The 14,882-nt window shown below is 31.9% G+C and overlaps 1 protein-coding gene across 1 annotated transcript; it reads right to left on the reverse strand.

Annotated features, from left to right (window-relative positions):
• Positions 1–6,415: 6,415 nt before the first annotated feature.
• On the reverse strand, positions 6,416–10,405 carry LOC114194430 (probable receptor-like serine/threonine-protein kinase At5g57670). Its single transcript, XM_028084627.1, has 10 exons — positions 10,016–10,405; positions 9,807–9,904; positions 9,278–9,527; positions 8,526–9,188; positions 8,182–8,430; positions 7,923–8,086; positions 7,755–7,834; positions 7,523–7,670; positions 7,269–7,418; positions 6,416–6,966 (listed from the first exon to the last, which is right to left on the reverse strand). The coding sequence occupies exons 1-10, from the start codon at positions 10,182–10,184 to the stop codon at positions 6,721–6,723; spliced, it is 2,217 nt and encodes a 738-aa protein (XP_027940428.1). The 5' UTR covers positions 10,185–10,405; the 3' UTR covers positions 6,416–6,720.
• Between the last annotated feature and the right edge of the window lie 4,477 nt (positions 10,406–14,882).

Consider the following 14,882-nt stretch of genomic DNA (forward strand, 5'->3'; position numbering starts at 1 on the left):
ATTGACTGCTATAGTATGAGTTCAAAAAATTGAGTCAAACCACATTATTGCACAAAATGCAGCATAGGTCATCACTTGTGAGCAAACAGGTCATCACAAAAAAATAAGACAGATTTGATCAACCTAGTTAGAAAACTAGTATTCATGCACCTATCAAAGCACCAGAATCACAGAAACGAAAAAATAACTCAAACTTACCAACCACCGCCTGAATCGAACAACTGAAAGCACCAAAAACCCTAACTTCGCAAGGTTTGTCTTTTTCCTTTTTCTTATTCGATTACAGTGTTGTGGTCATTAACCTGTACAAGATAAATGTTAAATTTGCCTTTAAAGAATAACTCAGTCGACTATGCCACCAAAAACAAAAAAAAAAATCTCAGTTCCTTAACCAAAAAACCCTCAACGACGATTTCGAAAAAAAAAAAACACAAAATTGATGGCGTAGTGGAGAAACGCAAAAAAAAAAGACCTACGAACCACGATGCTGAATTGAACAATGGAAAGCAACAAAAACCTTAACTCTGCGAGGATCGTCTTCTCCTTTCGTCTTCTTCGATTTCACTACAACACAATTCTTCTCCCTTTTTCTCCTTTCTTCCTTTCTCCTTTCTTCCTTTTCCCTTTCTTTCTTTCTTTTCCCTGTCTTCGTTTTTGCTTGCTCTGCGCACACCCACTCTCCAAAGAAAACCTACCTTCTCACCCTTTCAATTTTGCTTGCTCTGTGCACACCCACTCTCCAGAGAAAACCTACTTTCTCACCTTTTCAATTTTCACGTCCACACCCACTCTCCAAAACATCTTTCTACAAAATAAGTTTCAATAAAAAATAAAAAAGCCACGTCTAAAGTAAAATGGTTTAATAAAATTAATTTTAATTTAAAAAATTAAATCTACCTGTACATGCCACCTCATGGAGTCAAATAAGGAGTAAGAATATGAAGTCACTTTATCATTTTCCTATTTGATATAGCCTATTAACTCCAATACATAAATAGCAATTCCTGGATCAGCCAAATTATGCGGTGACACTTTGCATTTATGATGCATCTAACATTAGCAACTCCTTCATCACCAAATTAAGAGGTAAAACTCTGTAAACATTATAAAGCATGATGGTGAAATGTTGACATCATTGCAATTACAAGCACCCCACACTATTTCAACAATATTTCTCCACAAATGGACACTTTTATCTTTTTCATTAAGCACGTTATATGGTTGATAGAATACATCTATACTTCTAAATAACTCTGAATTTGATAGGAAACACAAATTCGGATTCAAAGTTGATACATGGTAGGAAATGTTAAAATTTCCTTGTTTCATGGTGAAAATCACTTATTTTATAAATATTTTTTAACAGAATATGTGAAAATCATACTCCATTATGTGTATTGGATTTTGTTGGTCTTTTATTAATATTTTTTTATCTCATGTTCGATATTTTTGGTACGAAAATATATTGAAAATTTTACATCAATTAATATATATATATATATATATATATATATATATATATATATATATATATAAAAATATAAAGAGTTTGGATATGTTGACATCATGAAGTGGAGTTCCCCTACTTGACAACAATTAAAAATATGGATAAAGAGTTTGGATATGTTGACCTCATGAAATGAAATTCGCCAACTTGTCACCGACTTATGTGGTAGAAAATAATATTTCAAAATTAACTAGGCTCACACATACTTGAAGTTTTGGTAAAAAATAATAAAAGTACATTTTTCTCTTTCTTCCGTTTCTGAAAATTGGTTTTCCCTTTCATTTTGTCTTTTTAGTGTGTGGTCTGTGCTATTATTTGTCGTGTGGTTGGAGCGATTAATTGGAATTAGTGTGTTTGGTTAGCGATATGGTGGTTATTAAGAAGTGAATTTTAAGCTTTGCTCAACCTTACATAATCGATTTCTAAGGTGAGATATATGTCTCGAGCGTGGGACTAGACATTAATGGATGGTCCAATAACGGGTGGAACAATTGACTAAACAAACAACAAAGTTCGCTAGGATAAACTCTAACTCATGGCTTTGATACCATATAAAGAAGTGAACTTTGCATACACTTACATATATTGTAAATTGGCCTTATTTCTAGTCAATGTGAGACTTCCAACATATCCCTATCACATCGAGGCACATACATCTCGAGCATGAGACTATATATTAATTAGTGGTCCAATAGCAACCCAATAGTGGGTAAAATAATAAATCCAAAACAACAAACTTAGCTAAGGTAGACTCTAACACATGGCTTTGATACCATGTAAAGAAGTGAACTTTAAGTCTAACTGATGGAATAAGCTCCTCCAAGCTATATGACTCATGCAAGGTGGAGACTCCAAATGGGTGGTGGTTTTCAAAAGCTTGATGGTGGTGGAAATATGGTGTGCATATGGTGGTTTTGATGAGATGAGATGATAACTCCTCCTCCAAGCTATATGACTCAATGAAGGAGGAGAGGTTATAGTAGTGTTTGAGTACTCTTAAGAGAGATTAGGCTAACTCTTAAGGAAGAGAGGTTGGGTCAACTCTTAAAGAAGAATGGTTAGAGGAAACCTATAACAGGTGCTCTAGCCTTGGTGACCTAAGATGAGTAGTATGGCATAAAATTGGCAGCATAACAATACTAAAATTCAAAGGTATCTTTTACATGGGGAGATGCCTCTATTTATAGCCTAAGGTGTCTCAAAACAAGAAGCAAAATCCTAAAAGGCTTAACTTTGCTAACTTTGAGACCAAGGAAAAAATCCTCTCCATTAGGAGGAGAAGGACACGTGGCCACTAATCCTCTCCATTAAGACCATGACACATGGCCACTAATCCTCTCCATTAGGAGTATGCCACATGGAAAGAACAAGTGTCTCACAGAAGAGAACAACTTAGAGACCACTCTAGCTAAAACCCCACAAGCTTCTACAAACTTTCCCCCATATGCACATAAGAGGGCCCTTCTTCTATAAAGTTTGCACTCCAAGCTAGGGTTTGTACCCTAAATCCATGTGTATCCTTAGGACATGTCTCCTCTAGGCCTAAAATCCTACACTACAACCCTAGGCCAAAATACAAGACCCAAAAGAAATTATAGACTACTTGGCCCATTATACAAGATCCACAAGAAAACCCTATACTAGTAGGCCCATAATACAAGACCCAAATTAAACCTACTCCATTAAGAACTCGTTCATGACCCATTATGATAAGAGTTTGGGCCCACCTTTCACAAATGACTCCAACTATTTTTTAGTGTGTTTAGGCATGGCTAAGAGGAGGTATGCCATTAGTAACTCAACCTTACAAAACAAACTTGTAAATTAGGTTCGCAACCACTTATATTTTATAAATTAGTTTTATCTCTAGCCGAAATGTGGGACATTCAACAATGGTCTTGTGTAATGAGTGGAAGTTTGGTGTGTGGTTGACATTTGGTGTGGTTTATAGTTGATGAGTGCGTATTTTTTCCCTCATTTAATGTTTAATTCTGGGTATTTAATTGAATTTGTGTGCTTAAAGATTGATTTAATTGGGATTTCCTATTATTGGGTTTATTGAGCATGAGATACAAAAACATGTTAAAAATAGCTTTTTAGTTGCATAAATGTTCTTTGGATATTTTGATGTGTGTTAGTGCAGTTGCAGCTAAGTTGAGCTCATGGAGGTGTAGAAATAAATTGATTAAAGCTTCATGACACCTTAAAGATAAATCCAAAAATAAGAAATTATCAAAAACACAAAAATCCAAACCAAGCATTGCATGAAGACGGCAAGAAAAGCTTGAAAAAGTGAAGAAGTTTGGCTAAACCAAGAAGGGAGGAAAGAAAAATTGGACCTTGCGGTTTTCTTTATCTTTATGTAGAAGATAATTTGGTAAAATATATCTTTAGATATTTTATTTGATATTTTTAAATAATTATCTTATTTAATTATATCATAAAATATTAAAAGATAATAACTACCAAATCTTTTTAAATATGACAAGATCTTCTTGAATCTTTTTAGTTCCACAACAAAAAAATATATCTTGAAGATATTGAATTATTTAGAAGATAATTTAAGGAGATTGCAAAGGGTTGATTTGGAAAATTTATACAAATACTAATTGGTGATAATTTATCATATATCTTTAATTAATTAATTAATTTAATTATATTAGATATTGATATTATCAACCAATTATATTTGTCAAATAGTCTATATCTCTCTAAATATCTTTTAAATATTTATCTTTATCTTTATTTTAAAAGATATTTGAGAGATTTTAGCAACTGAAAAGCCTAGTCCAATTCCTATATAAAGACACCAAGGGAGAAGCAGAAAGGACAAGCTCGGGACTTCGGAGTTTTGGAACCCTTAGGGGTGCCTAATTTCGTTTCCTTTCTCTCTCTTTTCTTCTCTCTATTCTTTTTTTTATTTTGTATTCCATGGATAGCTAAACTTTTTGGGTTGATTCCATTGGATTCTGAGGTTAGATCAATTAATTTCTTTGTTTTGTTCTTTTTATTATTGTTGAGATTTTAATTCATCTATGTCTTTTATCTTTGAATCACGTAAAAAGTAATGATTTTAAATCTATATGCATGTTGATCATATGAGTTCAAGGGTTTTTAAATTTAATTGAGACTTTACTTTAATTTTATTTAGAAACTTTCATGTGATTGAATGAGTTTTTACCAATAATTGAGACTTTACTTTGATTAAAGGTATTTACTCTAACTAAAATTAATTGAGACTTTACTTTGATTAATTAATTTTTTTATTTGGTGAGAAGATAAAAGAATATACATGATTAGGCATAGTAAAATTTGATTGAGACTGTACTTTGGTTGAATTTACTATGGATAATCTAAAAGTTCTCACTTTTAATTGAAACTGTACTTTGGTTAAAAGTGAGAATGCCAACAAATTAATTGAGACTTTACATTGATTAATTTGCAAAGCTACAACAATAATTAATTGAGCAATAATCTTTAGATAACCGATGATGAATCTATTTTGAAAAAGCAATGGAATCAATCTATTTACGTTACTATTGTTTCTATCTTTATTTTATCTTTTTATCGTAATCCTCCCATATTTTTATTATTTTATTTGACTAACTCTTTTTTATAGAATTTATAAGAACTAATTTGTTAAAAATTGATTCCATGTTCGTTGGAAGACGACTTAGGGTTGACTTAACCCATACTAATATTTTGGCTACTTTCTTAACAATACTGAAGTTGTTATAGATAAGTAGTATTAATTTGATCGCTTGACGACAACGTTATCAATAGTAGTAGGGCGAGTTGCTTTCACCGCTTTCTCCTCACTTTATGATTTCCTCTCCTACATCTTTTCTTCATAACCTGATTTCGATTGTGTATGTCTTGCATTGTGCTTTCCTCCTTCTTTCACTTCCTTTGATGTGTTTTCAACTTTTGTGCTTCTTAGTTTGTTTAATTTCTCACTTTTCAAAAACTTTGCTAGTTTTAAAATTTGGTCTTATGTAATGACTAAAATGTCCTTTGCCACATCTTTTAAGTTTAGTTATGATTGTAGCCTGGGTGTCAAACCTCCGTCTATTGTCAACACAACATTTTTCATAGTTAAACTATAATTATAATTGGAGTACAAACTTTACACTACAAAATCAATTCTAATCCTATTTTAGCACCTTTTAGACCCACTATATTTATATGTTGGCACTACTAAAACTTAAATATAAGATTTTTCTTGTAAATTTGTTAAAAAAATTGTACTTTTTTTAAGAATTTTAATTGACAAGTAATTTCTTCGTAAATAATTATTTTCTATAAAATTATAAAATTAGTAATATTTTCAACAAAATTTATTATGAAAAGTGTTTCATACAAAATATTTTACAAAACAATGAGTAGTAATTTTCTGCAACTTTTTTTTTATAACAAAATTTATAAGTATTTTTTAGAAGAAAATTGAAAACAAAATCTGATAGGAAATATGAATTTTTGTTAGTAGTGTGGAAGTCCTTTTATGAGAGTGAGTTGGGATTAAAGCATATCCCAACTATGTTTCATGGTCCTATTATATCGCCCACCTTTTGGTATCCCTGTATTTCAATCTTAGGCATAAGAGAAAGTGGTTCAGATCTTGGATAAAGATGTGATCAAATTATAGAACATAAAAAAGATTCAATTTCCACCTTACAAAAGGAATGGTAAACTATGCAACAAGTTTAAATCGAAATCCTACTTTAAAATAATACTAATTTTTATATTAACAATTATTGTTGAATTTATTAAACTGTATATTATTAAATTGTTTTAAGATAATTAACAAATATTGTAAAGTATAAATTCTAACATAAAAAAAGTGATACTTTTGACAGAATCAGATAAGCCATGTTATAAGCAGAAAAAGGAAACAATACAAACGTCACATAAAAGAAATGGTGATGAAATTTATTAAGTACACGAGAACTGTAATCATTATGAAGTTTCAAGATACAACTTTTATTTTGGCACCAGAAAATAGATGATATGAGGGTTGAAAGGGGTACCAAGTGATGAAGATGGAGAAAGGGTAACTAGCCTTAGAAATTAGAAGGCAGAGTTTCCTAGACAATGAAGGGAAGGAGGAGGGCACACACAAACAACCTCTCATCCTAAACCCATCTATAAACTTCCACACACCAAAATTATCTACAAAGGATTTAGATTCAAAAACACGATCCTTAGAAGTTTGCTCAATCAAAGCTTGATGAACGGCTCCACCTGCCTCTCAAGTAGTCCTCCAATGAGATGTTTTGCTCAACACTGCACATGGAGAGTGAGTCATCCTCCACATCACGCAGAGCAAGGTTAAGGTGTGACTGCAGATTCGAAGGTGGAGGACAAGCTTCATCATCACCCATTTCTGCTGCTTCCACAGCATTCACTTCTAGTCTTGCCCACTTCATCACTTCACCATCACCTCCAAGGACCTTTTTGATCTGTGTGCTCCAATCAAACAAACATCACATTAACAATATTACAATGTTCAAATATCTCCGATGTGTTCGTGTATATATGTGTGTTTGTTTGTGTGTCTTTGTATATGTTTGTCTTTCTGTATTCGTGTGTATATGTGAATTTGTCTGTGTGTCTGTGCATATGTGTGTCTTCCTATGTTTGTGTGCATATGTGTGTCTGTCTGTGTGTCTGTGTATCTTTCTATATCCGTGTGTATATGTGTATGTGTGTTTATGTGTCCGTGTGTGTTTGTGTAGTAAATTATAGTTTATAGATATCTCACAAGGCTCATTTGAGGTCTAGCTCTTGGAGCACGTCTGATACAAAGTGTAGCTGCCAATACCATCCTTTCCATTTCTTCAGGATCATAGTTATCACCCAAACTAGGATCTAACAATTGTAACACCTTCCCACTATTTAGAATTGGATTTGCCTGCAAAAGGTTGTTATTTCCATTATTTTTCTTCCAATACATGTGAATATGTAAGAAGTATAGTAGCAGAGTAGGTGATAGACTATAATATTGCAGAGACATACCCACATGACAAGGCTCTCTTGACCTTTGGGGTAATCACTACTTATGGGCTTTCTCCCTGAAAGGAGCTCAAGAAGCACAACACCAAATGCATAGACATCAATCTTGTCATTGACTTTGCCATACATGAAGTACTCAGGAGCCATGTAACTGCATAAATGAGTGTTTATAGAATTTAGAAATTGGAACTATTTAAATGCAAATTCTGTCTGCAGCATGTGTGAAAGTACAAACCCAAAGGTTCCAGCAACATCTGTGCAGATTATATGTGATGATGAGGTTGATGCCCATTTTGCAAGTCCAAAGTCAGATAGCTGTGTTCAAAATCAACAATGCAGGATGAGGCCTAACATGTGCAAATGATTCAAAACATGAAATTCAACCAATAGAAGGGTACATTACCTGGGGTTCAAAATCCTCAGATAACAGAACATTTGATGATTTTACATCACGATGGATCACAGATTGGCCTTCATTGTTATGGAGATACTCCAAAGCCTCAGCAACACCCATTGCCACCTTGTATCTCTCAGTCCAACCAAACACAGGTGGATTTTTCTTGTTACCTATTTTTCAATGAAATGAAAAGAAGAAATTAGTGAGATCACAAGGCCACATGGGTTGAAAAAGAAATTAACAGTGACAAAATAAAGTAGTGTACCATGGATGTTCTCTTCAAGGCTTCCTCTTGATAAGAAATCATAGACCAAAAGAAGATTACCATCCTCAAAGCAGAATCCAAGAAGGGAAATAATGTTTTTGTGATGCAAGGTAGTAATGATTTCTATTTCTAGAACAAATTCCTTCAGAACATCTTCAGATGGCTTTAAGATCTTAACAGCAAGTTCCTTGCCATCAGGAAGGCACCCTCTGTATACCTGGCTACTTCCTCCTTTCCCAATCAAGTTTTCTGAAATCACACAACAAATCATGTTAAAAATAAACCCTGTTTTTTGTTGACAAGTTGATCTCAAGATTCAAACAAGTACAAGGTAAAATAAACACCTGGCAAGAAATTTGATGTTGCCAACACAAGTTCTTGGTACTTAAACAATCGGCAACTGGATGAGTATCTCTCATGAAGGCCATCCAATTCCTTAGGAATGCTTCTAGAGTTGTGTTCAGGCACAGAGGGAGTTCCTATTTCAGCATCCACTGGAACAAGAGCACCACTCTTGCTATCTAGACCCAAAAACTGATCTTTATTTGGGCCACAGTTGTTTGTGTTTTGTTCAAGATGTGCAGCATATGAAAGATTTCTAGAAGGTAACTGCATTGCCCATTGTACCACAGAGATCTGGCGAAACAGCGATCTTTCAGAACATTTCCTGTCAGATGTAATTGTCTTATGGAGCAGTGGCCAACCTGGTTTAGAAACAGAATCATTGGCCTGCACAGACACTATTGCCAAAGGGTTCTCGTCACAAGCATTCCCACAAGACTCTTCTTCTGAATGGTTACAACATAAACCAAACAGTGCCGGGTTTGAAGAACAAACAGAGCAACTCTTCTTCTCAATGAATTCTCTAGAATCCAGAAAAGCCTTAGCCAAACTGTGATCTGAAAATTGACCACTACCCTTACCATCATCATCTTGCACTTTTGAAGTCTTGCCAAGTGTCCTGTGAATCGAACTAGGCACCCCAGTTGCGTGGTTCTGATCAACTCCTGCAACAACACATCCACTCAGAACTCTACACATCATGAGACTCACAATCTCACACCACAGCACAGAACAAGGAAAATTCAATAAAAACCTTTCATGTCAGCTGCAGTTACTGGTGATCCATCCCTCTTGAACACAATTTTCCCATTATTAACAGCAAGAACACAACAATCCCTTGGTAGCTTCTTAGCACAGTACCTTGCCACAGATATATATGGCCGAATTCTGTGAAGACCTTGAGGACTTCCAACTATGATATGCGTTGCAGAATAAGCATTTGCTTCTCGAACCAGGATTCTCCTCACTGATGAACCCCGACATATTTTGAACTTAAGATCCACCTGAATAATAGTTTCCACAAAAAAATTAAAGAAAAAAACTTAAAATTCACATATTTTAATCAAGAATTTCCCTCACCCTTTAGGCTAAAACATCATTTGTAACTCGAGTGACAACTTTAAACCCATGTCCCACATAACATAAAAATATGCAATGTTAAACAAGGTTTCTGGAGCCATTGCGATCACTATCAGAAACAGTGACAAAACCACCGACACAATTTAAAACTCCGAGAACATGACTGGGAGAAAGAGTTGGAGAGAGATGCTGAGAAACACAACCTGTTTCAAATTGCAGAACCCTTCGTAAACGGCAAGCACAGAGTCAAAAGCTTTGACAAGTGAAAACAAAGACGATTTCCCATCCCGATTAACAATTTCTGCAGCAACCCATTTCGCCAAAACGAGAAAAAAAACCTGTCACACTCCATGAAAGCCAAAAAAAGGAAGAAAAGGAAAAGCATCATTTGATGGGATGGTTATGTATATACCATCATTCCCAAGAACATGAAGAGCAAGCACAACATCACAGGGCTGAGCCACTTTGAACAAAGCCCAGGTGAGCAACTCGGTGCTGTGGGAGTCCATCTTCACTCCCACGACCACCGTCCGGCCACCGTGGCTGGCCTCTCCGGCGGTGGAAGTTGGCAACATTTTCATGATTCAGTACTTTACCGTTGTCCTGTTATTGTCGGTGATGGCATGAGTCATGAATGAGAGAAAAAGTTTGAAACTTTTGGAGGTTGTAACGAAGTTTGGTTTGGTTTTGAAGCTCGTGCGTGAGTGTGTGTGCGCACCAAAGTGGAAAACGAAAGGCGAAGAAATTATCAGTGCTATTATTATTTATTTATTATGCTGTTGAGTTGTGTTAACTAATGATACCACTGTAACGGTGATGCTATCGGATACGTATTTTTAAGCATGGGATTGTGTGTTATGATGATTTAATGTGCGCGATTTTGACCACTGGGTCCCACTAGTAAATGACATCATTGGATCTAAATCTTTTTCATTAAAAATATCAAAGAGTTTTTTTGTCTCGGGATTTGGAATCTACCACGAGGTTGTTCTTTTAGGTCAACGTGGAAAGGAGTTGGAAAGTAGTAGAATTATACATAGTTACACGAGTTTTATTTTATCATTTTTTTTTTATAGTTGAGTATTGTTTCTGCTTTCTTTTTACTTTTTAACTTACCATATTGAGATACTATTATAATTATTTATTGTATTTAAGGTATTGTTGATTTGAAAACTTATAGTTTTTTATAATTTAAAACTTTATTTTCGTCATTATAAATTGTGTTAATGTTTTAGTCGGTTCACATAGTATCCTTGGATTAAATAAATTATAGTATTTGAAAGCTTAGAATTCATGATTTTATCTTCACAAAACATTTTGAAAAAATATATAAATTATTCTTATTTTTATTTTTAAACAATGTAGATTATTGATTTTCTTTTTTTACTTTAAATTGTCATTATCATGATTAGTGAGGGTATGTTTCATTTGAAAAAAACAGAGAGTTTGTGAAAGAGTAAGTTTTACTTTCTGAAAGTTATGGCAATTGAAGTGTTTGGTCTTTGAATAATTATTGTAAGGGTTGGTTTTTACACTTTCTTTTAAATAAAATTAATTATTATTAATTACAATATTTAATTTACTTAAGTATAAATATGATCTCTTGATCTACGTGGATGGAGACTAAAATAGTTCATAATAAAAACACTTATATAGTCAAAGTATCCACAGAAATTTTACGGGTCAGATCAATTATGGGTAATTTCTATTTTAAAATAAATTCTTTGAAAATGTTCTGGAAAAGCATTTAACTTGGGGAAATCTTTACCAAAAAAGATTAAATTGCTTCAAAATATTCACCATATGACAGTTTAAATTGATAAAATTTACGTCATAGTTTAACATAACTTAATCACAACTCTCAAAATATACAAAAGAAATGTTCTATAAGGAAAAAACGAAAACAAAAAGAACAATAAATGATGCAGAATTTTTCATTATGTAATGAACCATTAAATACAAAACTCTTTCTGACCTTTTCCAATTTTGACACAAGGACTTTGATATTTGTAAACGTAAAAATTAGCATTAGCATTTCGTTTTCCAATAACACACAAACACACAAACGTGTGAGAGTTAGTACACGTATGCAAATAAATAAATAAAAAATATCATACTCTTTTTTATTTATATTATATATATATATATATATATATATATATGAGAGATACTTTAATAAATTAGATATTAATGGATATAGATAATTACATATACGGATATCATAATATTTATACTCGCTCTATTAACATGTAAATATAAATAATACATGTACGGCAGATATCTATTTGTAAGATTATTTTTTATCTTTTGCAGATTTTATTCTTGATTCACATGTATAAATTTCTTTTACATTCATAATTACGAATGTGGGTTTAAGACAATGGGGTAAATCTTGGTGTATTAAAGGAATATTCTTACATTCGTAATGAAAGAGTTTTGGGATTTCCATTTCTGTTTTTTTTTTTTTACTTATATGAAGGACTAACTCTAAGATCAACCGATTCTTTTCTTATTGAAATACAATACACTTCCTCTTTTATCAGGAGACCATGCCTAATAAATTCAATACATACATCACTATCCTTATTTTATTTGTCTTTTTTAACTTTACAATTCTCCTTACCGTAGTAAAGAAGCTAGGACAAATACAAAGTATAGTGTTTTCTAGTGTGGCAAGGGGAGCAAAAGAAAACAATAGAAATTAATTATCATTTCATATTAATCTCAAACTTATAAAATAACATAAATAAAAACCAAATAGGAAAAAAACCAAATAAAATGTAACATAAAATATATATCTTTTGGCTTTTATTTTTATTTTTGTCCCTTAAAGATATTGATCTTCCATTTAAATGATGAAAGACGCCCTCTAATATGTGCCACCAAATCGATTAATTGAAGGGTTAACATTATCACTAATGGAAGATAACATGCCCCAAAAATATTTTAGAGATAAAAATAGTTCTTTACTAGTATTTCGTATTTGACTCCATTCTGCCCAAAGTTGATAAGGACCTCCACTTTTAAGGTCCTCTTCTATGCATTTCTTCCAAGTTTCCCTTACTTTCTCTTTTCATAAAAAAGCACTTTAATATAAACTATCCAAACATAGACCAAGTTAAATTAAACTTACTTTTCATTAAACCTTAAGTTACGACGTTAAGTTCAACTAAATTTTTCTTTGTTTTTTACGATAAGCCAAGCACACTCCTTTCCACACCTCATTACAAACAAAGTTTCACAAAAAAAGAAGTTCGTAACTACCATTCTTTAATCGATCGATTGAAAAAAGGAACGTTTTTTTTTTTTTTTCATCTATCTGGGTGTGCATGCCCTATTGAGTATGAGAGAAATAAAAAGGAAAAAAAAAATATAATGACGTAACAAGAAAGAAAGAAAGAAAAAGATAAAAAGAATTTTAAGAAGGATAAAGAAAAAGTATCAAGTGAGATATGTACATAGTTTTAAGAAGGATAAATAAATTAAGGGAGAATATATAATTTCAAAAAAAAAGAAAAGTATTGTTGATAAATCATCTCTACATGCATTTCACAAAAGTAACTTCATATTTTCCATAAAGAAAAACTTCGAACTTTTTTTCTTTTTCGCGAAATGCATGCATAGTTGCATACGCAAAAGACCACACGGAACTTTCTTGTGTCAAATTAGAGCCATTTTTGTTGGAATTACTTTTACTATGTTTTCCTTGTCATGTGAAGAACATCACACTTTAATTTTCTTTGTTTTCAATCTTTTAAGTTAACATCTACATGATCAATCTATATCAAAGGTTGCTTTTGAATAAATATGCATGATGTGTATGTTTTTGTTTTAATCAAAATTCTGAGCTGTAAAGGCACAAAAACTAGTGATTGGTCACCTTATCTTAATGCTACATTCAATTTTTTCATAAATCAATGAAAGATGTGTATATAATTTGCAAAGAAAAATCGATTCCATCAAGGTAAAAAGGTTATTATTATTGCAAAATCAACGTTTTACATTGTTATTCAATTGAATATATTGATTAAGTCTTTATCTTTTTCTCTTCCAATATATATATATATATATATATATATATATATATATATATATATATATATATATATATCAATATTTTAGCTGAAGGGATTAGGTTACTTCCTTTTGCAAATAAGAAATATATAATTATGGAGACACGTATTCATTCATATGCATGCAATAAGTGAAGAACACGAGTGCTTTTTATATAGGTTTCTGTTTATAACTTTAATTATTACCTTTTTGACAGATTTATAATTTAATTATTTTTCGAGCAAAAGCTGTCTGCGATTATAGGAAATTGAATTACGATTATAGCCGTCGAGTACCACTGAAAGTTATTAAACATAATATTCTATTTTTGTTAAATTAATCTAGATAAAGATAATGATAGAATTTAAGCTAGAAATATTTAGTTTGTATTTTTTTTCCTAAAGTTAGATGGAAGAAATTTTATAGATTTGAGTACGATTAATGACAATCTTTTCTTATAGATAGTAAGATTTGTGGATCAAGAGACATTACTTAATTTTAAATTTTGCTTTAAATATTGTAGGACCAGGTTTCGCTAAATTTAAAGCAATGTTGATCATTTATTGTTCCTATTTTTTTGAATTCAAACTTATTTGGATAAAATCTTTCATCTTGTCTAACCCACAACAAAAAATAGTTCAAAAAATAATTTAAGTGACAATCTACCTAATTAACAATTTAATGATTTATGTATATTCTGAATATTAGTTCACATAAATCAATAAATCCGTCCCGTACAAGAATAAAATAAAATAAAAAATATTTTATTTCTATGTTTCATATGAAACAATTATACTTTTTCTAGTTATCTTTCACATGAAGATTTGTCCAATGATTATCATACAAGAAAAAGAAAATACAAGAAAAAAAAGACTAAACACCCAGTAACCTTTGTAATAATCAATTACTTTTGTTCTTAACTTTTGTAAAATTGGCACTTTAACTTGTAAGGTTATTAAAACTTTGTATTTTTGGTCGTTTTATTTTATATTGTTTTTTATAAAAAAAATAAACTGAAGTGAGTGATATTTTATATAAAATATATTGTTATGTTAAAATAACTTTGAAAAGTTAAAGTAAAGTTGTATTATATATATATATATATATATATATATATATATATATATATGTGTGTGTGTGTGTGTGTGTGTGTGTGTGTGTGTGTGTGTGTGTGTGTGTGTGTGTGTGTGTGTGTGTGTGTGTGTGTGTGTGTGTGTGTGTTTTTT

Source organism: Vigna unguiculata, chromosome 8 (assembly GCF_004118075.2).
Source record: "Vigna unguiculata cultivar IT97K-499-35 chromosome 8, ASM411807v1, whole genome shotgun sequence".
NCBI lineage: Eukaryota > Viridiplantae > Streptophyta > Magnoliopsida > Fabales > Fabaceae > Vigna > Vigna unguiculata.

What these genes read in the sequence shown, in the direction of transcription:
- LOC114194430 (XM_028084627.1), bottom strand. Translation starts at nt 10,184, where the DNA reads ATGAAAATGTTGCCAACTTCCACCGCCGGAGAGGCCAGCCACGGTGGC. An exon ending in CCTTGAAGAGAACATCCATG is followed by an intron (nt 8,087 to 8,181) that starts GTACACTACTTT and finishes ATTGAAAAATAG; the next exon opens with GTAACAAGAAAAATCCACCT. An exon ending in CTAGACCTCAAATGAGCCTT is followed by an intron (nt 6,967 to 7,268) that starts GTGAGATATCTA and finishes TGGAGCACACAG; the next exon opens with ATCAAAAAGGTCCTTGGAGG.